This window comes from Castor canadensis, chromosome 5 (assembly GCF_047511655.1).
Source record: "Castor canadensis chromosome 5, mCasCan1.hap1v2, whole genome shotgun sequence".
Classification (NCBI taxonomy): Eukaryota; Metazoa; Chordata; class Mammalia; order Rodentia; family Castoridae; genus Castor; species Castor canadensis.
Genome location: NC_133390.1, coordinates 17,604,032 through 17,626,214, shown reverse-complemented (window position 1 = coordinate 17,626,214; position 22,183 = coordinate 17,604,032). Strand labels below are relative to the sequence as shown.

Genomic DNA, 22,183 nt, shown 5'->3' with positions numbered 1-22,183 from the left:
TTTAGATAACACATTTTAAATTTTTTCTGAAATAAGAAGAGAAAACGCATCTTAAACTGTTTTCAACAGAAATTCTATTAATAATAAGGGAAACTAAAAACAGAATACCTAATTTAATGGAGAAAGAGAACTGGAAGCTGAGAAGCTCCTCTGCGTAATGCAGTATTGAGAGATAACAGCAGCTGATGAAACACTAAGCAATCGGGAAGTTCCAACAGGGCTATTTTCACAATGCCTGCCTCCCTCAGAGAAGCAAAAGCTGCAGGGCATTGGTGCATCCTCAATAATCTGCCCATTCTGCTTCTGACACTGTATACAAATATACTGCTACATCCACACATTCATAGTCAGAGCTGGAAAATGTTGGATTTTGTTTGATCAAGAAGTCAATATACTTTCAAAGTGCTGAGTGTAAAAACATGGGGTGTGGAGGGCATGAAAACACTTAAGACAGGACAGGAATGTGAACACAAAAACAGAAGTGTACATACGGTCTAGATTCATTCCCCCTCCATAATTTTCCTATTTATCTACAAAATTAGATCCCACACATCTAGATTTACAATCCAGACCCACCATTGTTCAACCTCATTCCGCCTTGTCAATTTTGTAAATGCTATTCACAATTATACTTAACTGTGTATTTCTGAGCTCCCTATAAGTCATTCATCAATGCCTGACTCAAAATACCCTGGCTGGTGTTCAATATTGACTAAATTTACTTGAATTAAAGTTGGGAAGACAAAGATTCTTGAGATATAAAGTTGAAATATAATTCCCTTTTCCTTCTCATATACTGAAGCATCTGGTTTAAACAAAACCATGCTTGTTTGTTTGTTTGTTTTATCTCATTTCATCCAAAAGAAAGAGTATGATATAATCTAATAATTCTTATTTTTGATCCTACATTTTAGTATGTGTTTCAAGAGAAATACAGTCTTCTATGTCTATTTAGAAACTCCATAGGCCAGAATTTGGGTACTGTAACAGTTAATAAGCACAAGTGTCCCCTTTCTGCTATTAAATTAACTATAAATAATTTATATAGTTATATTCAAGTTGCTTCCATAATGCCAGCCCTTTTTGCCTTGAGTATAGAACAAAGAAAAGGCATTTTCCCCCCATCAAAGGGCCACAGAGAAGATAATAATTGAAGGCCTGTTCTGGTCATTTGCTGCTGCATACAAACCACCTTAAAACTTAGTCATTTTAAACAATGACAACTGAGGGATCTTACAGGCTTAATTTTCCAGCAGGTGTACTTAGTGGTTGTTCAGGATGTGCCAACTGAATACTTAAGTCATATTATGTACCATGGCACTTGCATCTAACAGGGTGAAAATAAACAAAGGATAAATCTGCACCATGGGCCAACATTCCCCCAACTCTGTCCAGACATCTCTTTAGAATTCTAACAATGGGAAGAAATTGACTCTGTGAAGGAAAACCACAGACTCCACTGTATGGGGAGCAAATTCAGGGTAGAGATGGCTGCAAGGCCCCTGTCCACTCTGCTCCAATCCTGTGCCAATGACATGTCAGCCACAAGCAATATTACACAATGACCAGCATGCTCATTTTCTGGCCTCCCGAGCTAAGTGACAGAAACAATCCTTTGTGAGGCATGCAGCAACACCTTTGCCTATAGTGTTGTGGGAAATTATGAGCTGAGATAGGAGTCTCTGAGGCAGATTAGCAGGAAGCAATGTTTATTGTGCTGGCACAGACCCAGGACTCGTGTCCAAAGGCTGAGCCCCAAGAACAAAGGGGTCTCCCCTTATATACCCTTGCAAGCAGGTTACAGAAGCAAGAAGCAAAAAGCAAAGCTCAACCCACATATGGCTGCATGTGACTTCATTGGCTATTTCATTTCTCCAGTGCTATGTGACCTTCATGTTTCAATTCTTTAAGTTCTATCTCTATTTTGCCATCCCCTCGCCCTGTCTCATTGTCAGAACACAGTCTGTTTCTTTTCTGGCCTTCCCTTTCTTGCTACAATAGAAGCCACAGTAGGTGGCTGGTCTTGGTCAGCTTTGGGTTGCTATGACAAAACACCACAACCTAAGTGGCTTAAACAACAGAAATTTATTTTGTCACAGTTTTGGAAGCTAAAAACTCAAGCTTAAGGAACCAGCATATGTGGATTTTGGTTGAGGCTAAGGCTCACATCTGCTTTCTTGCTCTATCTTCACATGACCTCTTCTTCATGTGAACAAGAAAAGAGTAATGCCTCTGTGTCTCCTATAAAAGCAGAAATGCCATCAGGAGGGTCCCATCCACATGACCTAAAATCAACAGTAATCACTTCTCAAAGGTCTCACCTCCAAACAGCATTACAAAGGGGGTGGCTTCAACTATGAATCGGGTGGGGAGGGACACAAACATTCAGTCCATTAACAACACTCAGTACATACTTGATGCTGAAATGAAAGAAAAACCACAAATGGTTCTAATAAAAAGTTTAAGGAACCAAGCGCTTGAACAACGACAAGGCAGAAGAAAACATAAGATTGGGGAAGAAAAGGGACTATATGGGTACCAAACGTGTAGAACTTGGAATAAAACAAATATGCAAGTTAAATCACAAATTTCAACCTACCATCTCAAACTCTGTAAGGATTAATAATTAGAAGCAAAAGTAAAGAATTCAAGTTTTACTTTTTCTCCTGAATCTTGCCCTTGACCAAGGATAAGACCAAGAAAATCACAGTGGCAAAAAAGACACTGTTAATGAAAATTTTTTAAAAGCAGCTCAATAACAAGGTCTACCAACTGAGGACATGAGACTGTGAAGGAGGTCATGGACTAGGCAATTCACCATTCAAGGGCAAATATTTAACACATCATACCAAGCTAAGCACCAACTTATACAAATTAAAGCAATTCTCCAAAAAAACAAATGTGGCAAGTGAGTTAAACTGGTTAGCAAAGGTCAAAATGAGGTCACAATCATGAGTTCAGTTGGTGTCTTCTGCCCAAGATCACAGACTGCTAACAGCTGCCTCTTAGTCAGCCTGCTGCCTTAAAACATGTGTTTTGGTCGTAAGAGGGATTGTGGGAACACATAAAGGAAAGAAATTCACTACTATTAGAGGAAAAAAATCATTAAATGAGTAGCCCTAATGGTAAGTAACAGTAATGGTTTCTGCATATGTTTTAAGAAGGAAAGGATGCTGAGGGTGAAGAGGATGGAAGAATGCTCACATGCACATATGAAGACAGCATAATGAAAGCCACCAAACACTGCTGGAAAGAGGGGAAGAGGGAGAAGGAGAGTGGGAATAGAATGGAGGGGTGAACTTGTTCAAGGTGCACCGTATGCATGTATGGAATTACCACAATGAAAAATCTTTGTATTATTAATGTATGATAAATCAAAAATTAGAAACAAAAGGCCAGGCTTGATGGAACACGCCTGCAATGCCAGCACTCAGAAGGTGGAGGCAGGAGGCTTGAAAGTTCAAGGCAACCCTGGGCTATGTAGTGAGACCCTGTCTTAAAGAAAAACAAGTACATTCCACACACACGCATGCAGACGTACATGCACACGCACACACGCAACACACACATGCAAACACCCGCATGCACACAACACATGCTTGCAGAAATACATGTAACACATGCACACACACACATACAGAAATACATGCAACACACATGCACACACACAACACACACATGCACACGCACACAGGAAGAGAGCATAATGAAAGTTACCAAACACTGTTTGAAAAAGTGGGGGAGGAGAGAGGGACAGTGAAGGAATACAACGGGGTGAATTTGTTCAAAGTGCACTGTCCACAGCTATACAATTGTCACAATGAAGCCCCATGGCATTATTAATGTATGCTTAATAAAAATACAGTTTAAAAAAAACAGAAGGAATTAGGTGCCAATAGAAGCACTCAAATTTATGGTGCTGAACAAAAGTACCTATGAACCTGGAATTCTATACACAATTGAGGTATTCTTCAATAATAATAATTTCTGAAAAAACTGAATTAATATAAAAATCATTCAATAACAACAAAATATTGGGTGAAAAGATTAAACAACCAATCTGGTTAAAGACAGAACCTAGAACTGTGAGAATTACGGCAATGGTACTAAACAGAGGGTAAGATTATAACTTTGAAAATATGAAAATAATATAACTCACAATGCCTGTGAACAAGGAGGCAGAAAAATTGTTAAGTATTATTTTCCTTGTCATTCCTAGGACTGAGTCAATCAATGCTGTCCAAAATAAAAACATGGAATTTAAAACAGGAATAAAGGCAAAATAAACACCTTCCAGGAACACACAAAATAATTCAAACCTATAAATGAAAACCACTCATTACTTCTAATTACAAAAGAAAACTAACAGAACAGCTATAATGTGCAAGGTGGCAAGAAGACCCTACAATGCCAATAAGGAATGTTCTAGATGGTTCCAGATGCACCACTGGGTAGAAAATGTCAAACACTTTTTTAAAGTTCTCAGTAAATATTTCTCCTCCATCTTCCTACTCTTCCCTGAACTAGTTAAAGTCACAATGCACTATGAATTCCAGCGGCCACCACTCTGCAACCCTGAAACCTTCTGCTCCTTACCCACTGGGTTGGGCTGTGGTCATCATCCTATTTGGCCTCACTCATTCATCTTCCCTTTTCTGGTAGCAGCCACCTCATACATTCTTTATCCTTTTCCTTCAGCCCACATTATATAGGCTGCCAGACTACAAATCCACATGGCCAAGAAGCAGTAGTCCACGTGGAGTCTACGTACCCGGGAACTGGTCCAAGGCTATATAATGTGGCCAAAAGTAAGGCCACTCAGAATCCCCTACAATTATAATGCACGGGACCAAAACAAAGTTGGGATACCAGGCTGAGACTACCCATTCCCAGAGCCTCTGTGTGACATCTTCCCTCGGCTCATAGCAGAAGAAAATGAGTGAATATACAGGAGAAAGAATAAGCAAAAGCCAGCACCACACTGGTGGCTCAAGCCTGTAATCCTAGCTACTCAAGAGGCAGAGATCAGGAGGATCATGATTCAAAGGACAGCCTAAGCAAATAGTTTGCAAGACCCTATCTCAAAAATACCCAACACAAAAAAGGGCTGGAAGAGTGGTTCAAGTGGTAGAGTTCCAGCCTAGCAAGTCCGAGGCCCTGAGTTCAAACCCAGTACTGCTAAAAAAAAAAGCAGAATACAAAAGAAGTTCTAACAAGTAAATTCTAGGTCTCAACTCCTGTACTTGAGGACCTGGTTTCAGTGTTTTTGTTTTGTTTTGTTTTTCAGTTTTGTAAGCTCCGCACGGTCCAGGATTCTTTCCAATAGTAATGCCTTGTATGTACAGAAAACATTCATACATACAAGTTGTTTAGCGGCTTTTGTCACCACAGGCAACATGCACTGCCTAATTAACCCACTGCTGCTACTTCCCCATTTTTCTTTCTTAGAACAGGTGATGTTCTCTCATCTTCCCACGACCCCATCAATCACTTATTTCACTTCATTTCTTCCTACTTTTTATTTTCTTTTCTTTCTTTCTTCACTACATAGCCTAGGCTGGCCTCAAACTAGACAGCCTCCTGCCTCAGCCTCCCAAGTGCTGGGATTACAGGAGTGCCGCACATGCCCAGTCTCTTCGTTGCCACATAGTTGAGCCAGGTTCTTATGATGGATAGCTACCCTTCCATAATTCTGCTTAAGTTCCTTTAGTTTAAGTTTCACTCGTGTAAAAAATACTAAAAAAACTTTCCCTTTGCCTTAATTTCCCTCAAGCTCTTTGCCTCTATGTTTTTCCTCAAAGACTCTAGCTGTCTAACTCTGCGTTCATTCATGTCTTTCCTGTAGCAACTACTGCAATATAACATCCTCCAGCAATTTGGACTTCCAGCTATTCCACTGAATTGCTTCCCTAAGATCAGTGAAAACCTTTTATTTGCCTATTCTGAAGAATGTTTTGTCACAAAACAACATCTAAGACTTAGAAATGGGTAAAAAAGTCCTAGTGAAAGGCAGATGTGAAATGAATCTTTCAGCCTATGGTCATTTTGCATAACAGACATGATTTTAAAAGTTATACTTGTTATCTTACCATTTCCCTTTGGCAATTAACTTAGCTTGTCTTCCAGCACGTAACAAATTCTGATTTTTAGCCTGTCTCTCTGGCTACTTCCCATCCTCTGCTGAGGATGTTCTTTCTTTTTGTTACCCGTAAATACTGCAGGTCCCCAAGGTCTTTCCTCAGGTTCTTCCCCAGAGGCATCATTGCGTGTGAGCTTTGGGCACAGCAGTTAGTGCTTTGCTAACGTTCAGGAAGGGTTAGCTGGTGACAGCATCACCATCATCTTGCCACTTTAGTCTTTAGACTGCTAGCGTGATAGTTTCTCCCCTGTTAAGAACAAGTCCTATGTTCCATGCCTCTATTTGTCCTACAGACAGACCTTTGAAGGAGAAAGAGGGAACCATCGGTTCTCTGTAATCACCTTGTAGTAAAATATTTTAAATGAGAAATAGATTTAAAAGGCCCCAGAAAATCTTGACTCCCAACCATCAGTAAACTTTAGGGGGACAGTCTGTGGGAATTCCCTAATTCTACCTCTCTCTCCCACTTTCCATATCATAGGATCTAGGACCCATTGCAGCCCAGTCACTGGCATGGGATGAGGGTTGGGGAGTGGAAAGCATTGTCTAATGGAAATATATGCCAAACTGTCTATGTACTTTTAACTTTCTTATTAGCCCCATGAAAAAGTAAAGAGGTAAAATTAATTTTAACCACATAGTTAAAATTTGATAGCTTTATGATATATTTAATAAGATATCCAAATACAATTGTTTCGATATGAGACCTATATAAAATTTATTAATTTGATATTTTATACCTTTATGCATACTAAATTTCTGAAATATGGCATTTATCTTACATGTAGAGCACACATCCATTTGGACTGGCAACATTTCAAATGCTTAAGAAGGACTTGTGGCTCTGGCTACCACAGAGGGAAAGCATGGGGACCAGGTAGGCTGAGGGAACACAGAAGTTTGGTATGGGACATAGTGACATAGCACAAGGGAGACTTTTTAAAATTCAAATCTAGTGTCTTCTTTACAAAATTAGTGAATAAATAGCTTCAACGCTTCCTGTTACTACAGAATAAAGATCAAATTCATGAGAATGGCTCAAAAGGCCTAATGTTTTGGGCCTTTCTTACTTGTCCAGTGCACTATGGGTGGTGAGCAGAGACATGTGGGTAAAACTAGGACAGCAAGAGGAAGGAGAAAACCCAGGGGCTTTCTCTTTCCCCTCCACTCCCACACTGCTGCCAAAAATCTGGCAAAGTCTGGGATTGGGAAGAACCACTCTGTGGTTTAGCCCTGCACAAACCACACACTAAAAGAGAAGTGAAGCTACTCAGACGTTAGCAGGCTCTCTAAGTGAAACAAGAAATTAGGGGTGTTTTCAGGGTCAACAAGAGTAATTTTTGGAGGTTCAACATACAATTGTTAAAGAACATCTGCTTGTTTGTAACTGAAGTTAAAGACACAGAAACCCAACTATAAGCTATGATACAAACATGTCAAAACAGCCATTCAAGGAGTCTCTACTCTTCTATTTCCTTCCTGAGGGGCAGGAAATGTTTCTCCCCCCTTCCACCACTATGTCCAACTTCATCCTGTTACACTAAAAGAAATTCTTGCTAAAACTTAAAAAAATAGGAAGATAGCCACTCACCAAAAAAGAATGACACGGTCAACATCATTAACTAAATTTGAACCCCAGTCTCTTCAAAAGTTCTACTTCAACAGTGGTTATCAGCATTTGGGAACGATTGGGAGGAGCTGGGGATGGGGGATGGTTAAAGGACAGTGGTAGCCTATACTGATGGCTCAAGCCCATAATCCTAGCTACTCAGGAGGCAGAGGTCAGGAGGATCAAGGTTCTAAGTCAGCTCAGGCAAATAGTTCTCGAGACTCTATCTCAAAAAACCCATCACAAAAAAAGGGCTGGTGGAATTGCTCAAGGTGTAGGCCCTGAGTTCAAACCCCAGTACTGCAAAAAAAAAAAGGTACTATGGTGTAGCTAGATGGGAGAAATAACTACTAACATTCTATAGCACAGTGGTGTAAATGGTAGGTAACAATCATTTGAATATTTCAAATGAGAGGATTTTGAATGTTCCCAAAACAAAGAAATGATAAATATTTTAAGTGACAGACCAATTACTCTGGTCTAATCCTTACACATGGTACATGTGCACTGAAATGTCACACCATATGCCCTATATCACATGTCAATTAAAAGTGTAACAGAAGATATTTGACACTCAGACTGCAGAATCTGTATGCATATTCACAAAAGTGAGACAGCACCAAAAACATAAGCATACAATAGAGTTCCAATTTACCAAATTCACAAATTACCTATGATATTGTACTAGAGGAACTCTTCAACAAAATGTGAGTATTATTTCTAAGATGCATGCTTCACAAATGTCATGAGTGTCAGAACAAATTTATGAGTAATCAGTACTTCATACATAAGCGGGCAGGTTTCTTAAAGCACTAGTGATCAAATCCAGGGCTTTGAACATGACAGGCAAGCACTCTACTTCTGAGCTATCCTCCAGCCCACTCAGCTCAGGCAAGCAGATTTTTAAAAATATATATAAATATGAAGAATTATGTTTTCACACCATGATTCCTACTCCTTCAAGACAAAAATTACCTGTTACATAAAGTGCTATTTTGCTTCTTAAAACACAAGTTAATAATTAAAGACGGTCCTTATACAGAGTACTACCAATAAAACAAATATCTTCCTAAAAGTTTTAATATTTGTAGCTAAAATAAAAATATTTAAATGACAATGTTGGTTAAATATTTCAGATCCAAATAGGCTCAAGGAGAATTTCAAAGGGGTACAAGAAAGAAAAAGTTACTAGGTTATCTGTTATTTACAGAGCATAAAGAGTTTTGCTTTGTCAACAGTCATAAGATTAATTCCTTTAAATGGTCTTAAAATACAAACAGCCACATGTCCTAGAATAGGTAATTGTCAGAAAGTGTAGCAGAAAATGCCTGGGACTCCAGTTAATTTCAATGGAATTAATAAGGAAGGAGCACTTTGTATAATAAGTGCAAAGAAACTTGGAAGAATTACCTAAAGAAGGAAGAGCTCTACGAACTAGATGAGTGTCATTTCTAAGATATAAAGTAAAAAAGTAAAAGCAAGTGTTTATTGTATGCTATCTTTTGTTAATTCAAGGAGTGAATTCAAGTATGATACATTTGTTTTGTTATAAGAACTTTTATTGCACAAAATAAAGAAAGAAAAAGAAAACAGGTTGAGCATCTCTATTGCAAAAATCTGAAATTTGAAATGCTCCAAAAATCTGAAATTTTGTGAGAATTAACATGATGCCTGCCACAAGTGGAAATTCCACACCTCACCTCACATGACAGGTCACCAGGAACACTAAAATAACTGCGTAAAAGCAGCTTCAGGCTATGTGCATAAGGTGTAGAGAAACATAAATGAGGCTCATGTTTAAACTTGAGTTCTACCTCCAAGACAACTCACTATGAATTTTCGAAATGTTGAAAACCATGTAAAATTCAAAACACCTTTGATCCCAAACATGTTAGATAAGGGAAGCCTAACCTGTATGTCCTTTTGTGAGGAAGATAAATCAGAAATAATGAAAAGGATGGGTGGGTGAAAGTGAGATTTGAGTATAATTTTTATAGAGTTAAAGCAGTTTAAACAATTTTTACAATTTCAAAAAGTAAAATTAATGAGAGGGAAAAACTAAAATTGAATACCAACAGAAATGAACTAAAATAATATTGATTTGTTAGCAGAAAAAATTCCAGCACTTTTAACCAAAATACCTTAACTGGACAAACAAAAGCAGGATACATTCTAAAGATAAAGGAATTGCTAAAATACCTTAATAAAGGAATTGCTAAAATACCTTAATCTTTACTCAGTTTATTGATGGTCATAATATGACATCATCATTTTAGAAAAAGAGTCATGTAAATTGTAGGGTAAAGCAAATATACATATTTATGGTATGGCAAATCATTAGGAATCAAGATTTTTATTGTAGGAGATAAAATCTACGAAGTTAATTAAAAAACAAATGAATGTACATGATCTACCATGAACCACGGCAACCAATGAGACAGGACTTACTTCTTGGCAGTACTGCAGGATGCCCTCCTTGGTACCAATGCAGGTTTTAGTTCCCGATGGATCTGACTCCCACTTCCCATTCTGTACATTCATGTGCATGTTCAATTTGCCACAGAACATGGCGATCTGGGGTTCTGCCAGCAGGCCAGCATTGCCATCAGTAGGTACCTAAAAAATTAAGCTTCGGTTAGTTAGATTCCACTGAAAGAGGAATGGGGAACCAGCAACGATATCAGAAAGTTCTGTTCCTGCTAATCCTCAACTACGCATTATCCCTGCCTTCAGCACTGCTATGGGTTAAGTATTACATGCGTGATAGGCATTTCCAATCACCTATATACAGTGCTTTCTTTTATACTGAAATAGAGGGAGAAATTAATGCTGAAAGGAATTTATACATTTTCCCGTAGAAGATTTTGCAGTACCTGTTGAAAGGTTCTGACAATAAAGTAAGATGGTTTTCTAAAATAAATATAATCACTATGGAGGAAACCACATTTTTATAATAACCACCAGGTGACACACAAAGTATGATGCCAGTCTCTGCCTGACAGTGTCACATAGGCCAACTGTCAGCACTGACAGCAAGTCATTATTAGTGTGCCTCCTTAGTTAGCAAGTGACTCCCTAAGAATTTGCTGTAGAATCGACCACTGAAAATGCAACTCAGTGTGTTGGCCACTCCACCTGCTTTCCCCCAGAACATTCTCTGATCAGTCACAACCTCTTATTCAGAGTTCAGCAGAGCAGTTAAGTATGAAACCAGTCTTAGCTATGACCATTGCAGGCAATATACCGATTCACAAAAATGACTCTGAAAAGGGTTCCTTCCGTATGTTCAGTCCCTTCGGTGCACAGGTATTATTACCTTCACATAAATATTTTTCAAAGGGAAAATGGAACTTCTGCAATATCTTTCCTACCTCACTCAATTAGGTTCTGCAAGAAATAAGAAATAAATCCACAGGAGTGAAAGAGTTACTTGAACCAAGGAATCAAAAGACACATTAGGTGTAACTCCTCCCTTGTTAAATCCCACTGCTGAGGAAATCTGAGCCATCCATGCCAGGAAGAATTAACTTCCAACAGCAGCCATTCATGCAGTCACATCCTGGTGATTCCATAATACCTTGAATCAGTCCCAAAAATAGTACCCAGGAGAAAAAAGGGAAAAACCCCACAAAATTGCATGGGGAGATTTCAGCTTAAGAATCGAAGTTTCCTTAGTGCAACCACTCTGGAAAAAAAATTTGGAGGCTTCTTAAAAATCTAAACATAGATCTGCCATATGATCCAGCAATACCACTCTTGGGGATATACCCAAAGGAATGTGACACAGGTTATTCCAGAGGCACCTGCACACCCATGTTCATTGCAGCCCTATTCACAATAGCCAAGTTATGGAAACAGCCAAGATGCCCCACTACTGACGAAAGGATTAAGAAAATGTGGTATTTAACCTAGATGTAAACCTAACAAAGGATGTGAATGACCTCTACAACGAAAACTATAAACTTCTGAAGAGACTGAGAAAGACTATAGAAAGTGGAGAGATCTCCCATGCTCATGGATTGGTAGAATCAACACAGTAAAAATGTCTATACTCCCAAAAGTAATCTACATGTTTAATGCAATTCCCATCAAAATTCCAATGACATTCATTAGAGATTGAAAAATCTACCGTTAAATTTATATGGAAACACAAGAGGCCACGAATAGCCAAAGCAATACTCAGTCAAAAGAACAATGCTGGAGGTATCACGATACCCGACTTCAAACTATATTACAAAGCAATAACAATAAAAACAGCATGGTACTGGCACAAACACAGACATGAAGACCAGTGGAACAGAATAGAGGACCCAGATATGAAGCCACACAACTATAACCAACTTGTCTTTGACAAAGGTGCTAAAAATATATGATGGAGAAAAAGCAGCCTCTTCAACAAAAACTGCTGGGAAAACTGGTTAGCAGTCTGCAAAAAACTGAAACTAGATCCATGTATATCACCCTATACCAAGATTAACTCAAAATGGATCAAGGATCTTAATATCAGACCCCAAACTCTTAAGTTGATACAAGAAAGAGTAGGAAATACTCTGGAGTTAGTAGGTATAGGTAAGAACTTTCTCAACGAAACCCCAGCAGCTCAGCAACTAAGAGATAGCATAGATAAATGGGACCTCATAAAATTAAAAAGCTTCTGCACAACAAAAGAAATGGTCTCTAAACTGAAGAGAACACCCACAGAGTGGGAGAAAATATTTGCCAACTATACATCAGACAAAGGACTGATAACCAGAATATACAGGGAACTTAAAAAACTAAATTCTCCCAAAACTAATGAACCAATAAAGAAATGGGCAGGTGAACTAAACAGAACTTTCTCAAAAGAAGAAATTCAAATGGCCAGAAAACACATGAAAAAATGCTCACCATCTCTAGCAATAAAGGAAATGCAAATTAAAACCACGCTAAGATTCCACCTCACCCCTGTTAGAATAGCCATCAGCAGCAGCACCAACAACAACAGGTGTTGGCGAGGATGCAGGGGAAAGAGGAACCCTCTTACACTGTTGGTGGGAATGTAGACTAGTACAACCACTCTGGAAAAAAATTTGGAGGCTACTTAAAAAGCTGGATATCGATCTACCATTTGATCCAGCAATACCACTCTTGGGGATATACCCAAAAGACTGTGACACAGGTTACTCCAGAGGCACCTGCACACCCATGTTTATTGTGGCACTATTCACAATAGCCAAGTCATGGAAACAGCCAAGATGCCCCACCACTGACGAATGGATTAAGAAAATGTGGTATCTATACACAATGGAATTTTATGCAGCCATGAAGAAGAACGAAATGTTATCATTCGCTGGTAAATGGATGGAATTGGAGAACATCATCCTGAGTGAGGTTAGCCTGGCCCAAAAGACCAAAAATCGTATGTTCTCCCTCATATGTGGACATTAGATCAAGGGCAAACACAACAAGGGGATTGGACTTTGAGCACATGATAAAAGTGAGAGCACACAAGGGAGGGGTGAGGATAGGTAAGACACCTAAAAAACTAGCTAGCATTTGTTGCCCTTAACGCAGAGAAACTAAAGCAGATACCTTAAAGCAACTGAGGCCAATAGGAAAAGGGGAACAGGTACTAGAGAAAAGGTGAGATCAAAAAGAATTAACCTAGAAGGTAACACCCACGCACAGGAAATCAATGTGAGTCAATGCCCTGTATAGCTATCCTTATCTCAACCAGCAAAAACCCTTGTTCCTTCCTATTATGGCTTATACTCTCTCTACAACAAAATTAGAAATAAGGGCAAAATAGTTTCTGCTGGGTATTGAGGGGGTGGAGGGGAGAGGGAAGGGGGCGGTGTGGGTGGTAAGGGAGGGGGTGGGGGCAGGGGGGAGAAATGACCCAAGCCTTGTATGCACATATGAATAATAAAAGAAAAAAAATGTGGTATTTATACACAATGGAATTTTACTCAGCACGAAGAATGAAATCTTATCATTCTCAAGTAAATGGACGGAACTGGAGAACATCATTCTGAGCGAAGTTAGCCAGGCTCAGAAGACCAAAAATCGTATGTTCTCCCTCACATTCGGACATTAGATCTAGGACAACTACAGAATGTGGTTGGACTTGGGTCGCATGATAAGGGGAGAACACATACGGGAGGTAAGGGGATAGGTAGGAGACCCAAAAAACATGATAGTATTTGAGGTCCTCACTGCAGAGGAATTAATACAGAAACCTTAAAGCAACAGATGTCAATATGAGAAAGGGATCAGGAACTAGTGAAAAGGTCAGTTAGAGATGAATGAACTTGGGATGTAACACATTAGTAAATGGAAGCAATGCTAGGAATCTCTCTGTACAGCTGTCTTATCTCAACTAGCAAAAACACTTTGTCTTTCTTATTAATGCTTATGTCTTCTCTTTAACAAATCTGGAGAAAAGGGCAGAACAGATTCTGCCCAGAAGCGAGGGGAGTTGGGGGGCAGTGGGGGGTGGGGGTAAAGGGGAGAAATGATCCAAACAATGTATGCACATATGAATAAACGAGTTAAAAAAAAAAGAAATGAAGCTTCCTGACATTTCTTCCCACAGAAATGTAAAATACATCAAACATCTGTCTATTCAAGTCATCTGCACAAGTATCTTGTCCAACCACAGCAGAGGACTTAGGACTTTTTAAAATCAAAACAAACTGAACCTTACACTGAACTAGCCATGGGTGCAAGAGCTGCTGGCAGAATTCCTAAAACCACGTTTCCAGGGGAATTTTCTATATTTAATAAATTTATGTCCTACAGTGCTAGATGTTTAGGCCATTCATTTCAAACAGCGGCTGAATCCACAAGGTCAGATCATCTGCACAATAGCTGGGATTCCTCAGCCCCTCCACCAAATGTCCTGCCACCTCCTACAACTTCCATGAAAATGAACCCAATCTCTACCAGGGGCAAAGCATAGCTGAGGCAGAACACTCTATGAAGTTAGGCTTCGTGGCTCTCCTGATGGATTGAAAGGAAATTCAATGCCTGATCTGAAAGATCAGAACACAGATTTTGCCAATTTTAGTAAAATAAGTAGTACAGGTAATAACATTTAAGAAAGTCAATAGTGATCAATATCTATGGATGAGGCTCTGTAGGTGACAAGGAAGGCACTACCCTGAAATAATTCATAATGCAGAAATGTAAGACCGATGGTATTCCTGCAGCATTTTATTCTGCTTAATTTTTAAACACATTCCTGTCCAGAACATTTTCAGTCTTAGCAGCATCTTGGTACATTATTCCTAACTAAAGCCTTTGTCACAGTTGGTAAATATTTTGTGAACGAATTCTGTCCTCTCAACCTCAAATTTTCCCTTAATTTCTCTACAGTCCATTCACTATCAAGTCTAAGGAATCTGTTCTATTCCTGGTTAGTACAAATGCACTTGAATCTATTTCTTCCCTTCATGGAACATTTAATTGAAAATTTCTCTCCTGTGGTAGCCAGATCCCCCCAAGAAGGTCTCCCAAGATCCTCCTCCCCCGATAATCAGGACCTTGGGCAGTCTCCTCCCATAATGCACTGGGCTTTGTCTGTGCAACAAATACAGTATGGCAGAAGTGGTGCTGTGTGACTTCCAAAGCAAGGTCATGATGGGCAACACAGTTCTTTATTGCTCTCTGGGATCACTCACTGTGAAGGTCAGGTGCCACATTACAAAGACACTCGGTAGCCTTGTGCAAAGGCCCAGGTGGTAAGGAACTCAGCTCTCCTGTCACGAGCCACGTGAGTGAGCCTGGAAACAGCCAACAGTTTCATTTGTGCCTTTATATTACTTTGATCCTGCCTGAAAACTTAACTACAATTTCAAGACAGACCCAGAGTCAGAATCACCTAGAAGACTCTTCCAAATTCTTTACCACAGAAACTGAGACAATAACTGTTCGTTGTTTTAAACTATTAAGTTTGGGATGAAGTGTCACACACCTAACACCCCCTTTTCTCAGCTCCTCATTACATCCACACACACAGCCTTTGAGTTTCTCTATTGAAAACAGCAAATAAACAACAACAACAAAAACAAAACAACAACAACAAAAACCACTTCCCTCCACTCCATTACCCTATAAAGCAGGGGGTCAAATGTTTTCTGTAAAGGATCTATTTGTATTTCAGGTTTTGTGTGCCATAGTCTCTTTTGTGACTATACAACTGTATTGTTGTATGGCACAAAAACAGCCTTAGACAAATATGCACACAAACAGATGAGGCTTTTTTTCCAATAATACTTTATTTACAAAAGAAGCAGTAGGCTAAATCTAGCCATAGTCTGTAGACCCCCGCTTTAAAGAAACCACCTCCATTTCTTTCACTGATCACAAATTTTCAGTCATCTTGTGATTTAAACACTCATTCTCTACATTTTCCCACTTGCTTGAAACCCCTGCAGTCTACTTTACACTCCCATCACTGACCTCACTTCTCAAGTTACATGACTCCTATCTGAGAAACCGCTGGGCTTTTTGGTAGTACCTGTCACCTTTCACCTTCTTTGCCACACATGAATTCCTCTTTGTAAGTATCTTCCTTTGGCTTCTGTTACAATGAATTACCCTGGCTCTTACTTCTCTGATTATCCCTTTACTGATTTACTATCCTTCTCCATTTCCACAACACTAGACAATCCTAAAGACGGGGCAGTTGCTTCTCTTTTACCTACTGAAAAGTCTTGTTGGTCTTACTCTTTCATTTTCTCACTGCACAAACACAATGACAATAAAGCTGAAACCAGAGTTTTAGATCCTAGGCCCAAACTCCTGGCATTCCACACATCAGGTCGGGCCACTCACCCCTATTCACCAAATAATGAGACCATAACTGGGGTCTCATTATTTCTTCCCAGGAAATACCATGGGAAGAGGCCACATAAGCATTTCTGCCCATCTTCAGCCATCTTTGAGGTACAGACATAAGCTTTAGGTTTATACAGAAGAAAAACTGGGGCAGGGGGAGAAAAGTATGTACAATTAAACAGTCCTCCTCAAAGGGTTCAGTCCTGGCCTGATTAGTATCCCAGTTCTGGTTCTCTGAGGGTTCCAGAGAAGTCATCGCTGTCATCACTTGAGGGGAACAATCTGGTTCCCATGAGATAATTACTACTGCTCCAGGAAGCAGCCTCATCATTATAGGTAATTGTCCTCCTTTTTTTTTGGGGGGGGGTGGTCTTTCCTGTAAGTCTCTGCTTCTCCTTAGGAATAGGGATACTTTCAGTCCCTTGTCATAAAGATGTTATCCATCCATCCTGTCCTTCCCAGAACCCAAGGTGACAAAGTGACTGTACAGAAAATGGCTTAAACACAAATACAAAATGGAGGCAGGAATACCAAACTTGTCTCCTGCTTCTAGTTTATTTGTGAGCCCAAATAAGGAGTCACTGCTTTTCAGCAAAAGCAGCTTTTAAGCACCTATTACATGAGGACACTAGGCAATGATGTAGTTTTGGGGGCAAAGCAGTAAATGAGGCAAAGTCCTTGCCCAGACAATGAGATGATGAAGCACTCCAGCTTGTTCAGGACAGAAGTGCTGTTAGCAGAAGAGATTTTTGGTGCTAAAATCAGGAAAGCCCTTGGCAAAATGGACAAGTGGCATACTCTACTTGAACCTATCAAACAAAACCTATCAATTCTGCTTCACTTTTCTTTACTTTGATTTCCTAACTTACTTTTATGTCTTCCATTCTTCATGTTGTCATCCTTTCCTCTTCTTGACTTTATTTTTAATGCCATCTGATAGGATATGTGTATATGCTAGCTACTAAATAAATGGTTGCCATTTTCTTCACATTTCTTCAAATAAATTGATTATGTTGCTGTAATTATCTAGTGATTTCTTAATTTTAACAATGTTAGTATAGACTAGAAAATAGATGCTTCAGCTCCTTTCAGGTTTTCCACCAGATCAGACTTAATACAAATTTTAAGAATAAGAGTATAGATAAACATGATAATTAACATGCTTTATTTCCAAAAGCTGGAGACAGTTTAATAGTTTAAACTGATTCCTCAAAAATTCCAGCAAATTATTGAACTAGAAATTATAAAATTGGTTGTACATAGACATCTTATTACTCTTGACATTACAAAAGACCCTTCACAGATAAATACTTAAATCACAAAACCATGTTTCTCTGTCAAAATTCTTTTCTAAACAACCACATCAGTTGTTTACCTGAAGACTGAAGCAATTAGTGTGGAGGTACAATTCAGTCTTACTGAAGCCCACCTGCAAAGAATCCCTTGTTTGAAATAACATATCCCTGGCTCAGTTAATTAACCCAAGATGAAGGACTCACAGCATCCTGCACCAAATGACCCACTTAGGAAACAAAGCTTAATTGCTAAAAGCATGACACGCCCAAGCATTCAGACAAAAGCAAAGCACCACACTGTGGCCACACAGGAGATGATACTTTGCTGTCCCTTTGGGGACCTAACAGGTTTACTCAAATTCCTTTTCCTGAAAGGAAACCTTAAAAAAATAGGTTAGCAAATCATTTGCAAGGTCCTATTTAAGACCCATTAATATGGACTTTCATAAAATTGACATCTTTGGGTCCTAGAACATTTGCTGTCAGTAAAAATGTATGCTCTCAAAGCCATTCTACAGATATTTACTCCTAACTTAAAAAAATTTTCTCTGAATAGAAAAGAAATATAAATACCTCAGTAGATGGAAAATACAATCACTTAAATAACCACTACATTTTAAACCATCTGAGGTAACTTAAGGTTACTATTCAGAAATCTAAGACAACACCTCAGCAATAAGACCCTGATATGTAAATGGCCATTCCTGGTCAAAACATTTCTGGGAGACTGAATATGAAAATAATCCTTGTAACTTGTATGACTTTCCAGTGACATCATAAACTGGCCATACTTTCCCATGGGAAAACTGTGTTCAGTGACAATGAACAAAATAACTGGCTGTTACTCCAACAATGGAGTGTTCATTCACGGTCCAAAAGCAAGAGGCTGCTTATAGAATGTTCTGTACTTCAGAGAGGCAAACATTACACCTTAAAATGCTGCAAAATTTTTGAAACAATCCTTTGTTACCAGAAAAAAAAATATTTTCAAGTCACAATATAGAGTACTGAAGTGAAATGGACCTTTCAAAGCAATTGAGCTAGAAATTAGCCTTAAATGGGCAAGTTAAAATAAATGTTAAAATAAATATAATCTAGATCATTCTGCAGACATGAACTTGGAAATTTACAAGGACAACTGCCACAATTTATAATTAAATGCAAAGCCAGCTTCTTGAACTAGTTCTCCAGCTGCCTTTCAACCAGGGTATTCCTTTTCTCCAAAAAGCTTCTCTCTTTATTATCATCAAGAAGATCAAAATTCCTTATAGAGCAGGCTTGGCCAGCATTCTTCCCCACAGTCACAACTACAAGGAAGAAGGGAACAAGGAGCTCTCTGTTTCCCTGGATGAAAAGTCCTGCTTGGCAAGGAGGGGACACAGATCCATAGTGAAGCTGCATCTGTGGATTTATGCAATTTTGAGGTTTCTGGCTAATGAAAACCATCTGGTTTCTGCATCCGAACAGACCTCTCACTGGTCTGAATAGCTGGCTTCATACGGTGAAGTATTTTGTACCTTTTTTCCTTTGGGTGGGATTCTTGTATAATCTTTTTTTTTTTCAATACAGTATATGGTAATTCTATTTCTATCCCACCTGTGCTTTTCTCATGTAAATAAGGTTTTCCCATAACCTGAGCATAGTTCAACTGTTCCCGATAAAAATGCACACTCCACATAGCTTTTAAATTCCATGCGAAAAACATTGAAATTTTCCATTTTCAACTGTAAAGAACTGCTCTCTATAGTCACAATCCAGAAAATTTGAGAGTGAATTCCTTTCAAGAAGTAAAATATCCTAAGCTAATTTTCATTGTTCAAAGCACAAAACTACATGCAAGAATTTCCTTTCAATTCAAAAAAAAAAATCTATCTTCAATGGAGCACATCTGCAATTGCTCATTTTATCACAACAGAACTGAAATGAAAATTAGAATCACAGACTGAAGAATCTGTAAAAAATCATTCATGCCAACTCAAAGGAGGAAAAGACTTGGCAAAAGATTTATTTGTCTGAGGCTAGAGTTTCAGAGGCAGAGAAGGGGGCTGGACTACTAGGTCAGAGACTCTGTTGACATGACCAGGGTAACTCAAATTAAAATGGAAAATTGCAATTTTCCAAGGCTTTACCCTTGTGTGTGCATGTATGTATGTGCAGTGTGAAAGAAAAGAGAAGCTAGTTAAAGCATACAGGGGAATGAAATGTGATTGCTGAATTGGTCCAGGGTTTCAATTTACCCACGAAGAGAGTCACCACATCTATTCACACCAAAACCAGCTGCATAATTATTTCAGAGCTTGAGCTTCAACCTAAAAATGATTTGTCACAAAAGTGAGTGAAAAGAGAAAAAAAAATTCCTTTCAGAGAACTAATCTATGTATTTTTCACTCCTGGAAACTTGACATTCTTTCGAGGAGCCCTGTTGACATGGCTTCGAACTACAAGTTATTGCTTCCTGATGCTCCTTGATCACAGCCTCTAGGATACCAAGCTTTCCTTTGTGCTCAAGGGCTAGGTGTTCTCAAGTTGAAAGCATACTTACTACTGGTGCCCAGTAGGAAATCAAGAGTCTTATCAATAGAAATGTCTGTTATTAAACACCCACAAAATTAATAACCAACATTTAAAGGCTGCATTGGAGGAAGGCCCAAAAGAGACTGGTGAGCACTGTTGAAACTCATAAATGGATAAAAAAGTGGAATTTTTTTAAAAATAGAGACTTCCTCACGGCAACCAAACCATTAGGTTCAAAACATTTTGTAATCCAACTAATGCCTACTTAGTCCTAAGAAGTAAAAAGTCTATATTTTAACTGCATGTTCCTACACAAACCTATTTAGCACATCATCCTTCATATAATTCTGTCGAATATTGTACTCTTCCGTTCCAGAGTTAAATTCCTTTCAAGGTTCTTTTGATATAAAAACATCTTCTCTTTTAAGATTTTACTAGCCTATTTCCTAGAGTTACCAAACAAAAATATACGGTATTGAGACCTTTATATTGCTTGATTCTCTCACTACTATGATCTCTCATCAGCCTCAACCTTGTGATAGGAGAAGGATTGAGGCCAAAAAATCAAAGCGTCTTCTTAGGCCTTTCCTCGTTATCTCATTTGACTCTCAGAAGAGCTGAGATAAGTAACTTCCACATCTACTGAGATAATCAGAAAAACTCAAAATCTGCCTAGCAGTCTAACCAATGCTGTGACTTCAAAGGTCACTCTTACTTTTTTCATAATAAGCGAGCTAGCATTTGTGATCCTAGTTTCTTAGGCATTTTTATTTTTTAATCTTGATTATTATTTTTCAAACAACTTCCCCCCACAGCAATACTTTTTCTGCAAGTCTGTGTGACTAGCCTTCTAAAAAATTGTATTTTAGAACAAATAAAAGGAGAAGCATATCCACAGTTTAAATGTTAAGCTGCATTTTTAAAATTTAAATCGCTGGAGATTAACATCTGGAACTATTTCGTAGTTTCCTCTTTAAGACAAAGCCTTTAAAATACAAACATGTAACTTTCTCCACTTTTAGTTATTTCCTTAAATCAAATGCTGTCAATTGAACCTGCAAACTAAAGACTCACGAGCTTTAATATTCTGTCAATTCATGTTCATCAAGTCTTATCTCAGTCTATATTTTCTAATTTTTCAAAAGTGGGCACATCCCTACATTAGGTGTAATTGTGCAAGAACCTTCTGTATTGCTACCTGTAAACTTCAAATGCAGGTGCTGTGCTAAAACCTCACTGTAGAGTTACTGTACTTAAGTCCATATTGCTAACAAATGGATCCTCAGAGATACTCATTTGGATGGTATTCACTGTAAAGACACTTCACAGTAACACACGGACAACTTGCCAATATGAATTCTACCAGTTCTGGCAGCAAGGACAGATTAGCATTCAGTTCATGAAACAACACAGGAAAAACAAAAGTAATTACTCTTCAGTGTTTTATATACAGGAAATATTTAGATACAAGACTCAATTTCTGAAGCTTACTGTTTTCCATCAAATCTGGCCAAGGTCATGGACTCTCAGATTTATGGACAAATAATTACTGTTTTAAGGCACTAAAACTGGGCATGGGTTGTGACCTTACAGCATTATTGTGGCAAGAGAAACTAACACAGGCATTTGTTTGATTGGAACAGCTAAGATCCTAAATGATAGAACCCAAGATCGGCATTATTTGAGAAGGCAAAAACTTTCTCAAATTCATTTTAAGTATTAAAAAAAATAGAACATAATATCCTGTTTTAAATAAGTCCTTGATGTACTGTGTCACCACAGGCCCAAAGCAACAGGGCAAAATGA

At 38.6% G+C, this 22,183-nt stretch overlaps 1 protein-coding gene across 7 annotated transcripts in view; it reads right to left on the bottom strand.

Annotated features, from left to right (window-relative positions):
• App (amyloid beta precursor protein) overlaps positions 1-22,183 on the bottom strand; it is a 239,467-nt gene that overhangs the window by 172,412 nt on the left and 44,872 nt on the right. For all 7 annotated transcript variants that reach the window (XM_074072862.1, XM_074072863.1, XM_074072864.1 and 4 more), the window contains exon 2: positions 10,197-10,364. In XM_074072862.1, coding sequence (XP_073928963.1) covers positions 10,197-10,364 — 168 coding nt within the window. The remainder of the gene's footprint in view (positions 1-10,196; positions 10,365-22,183) is intronic.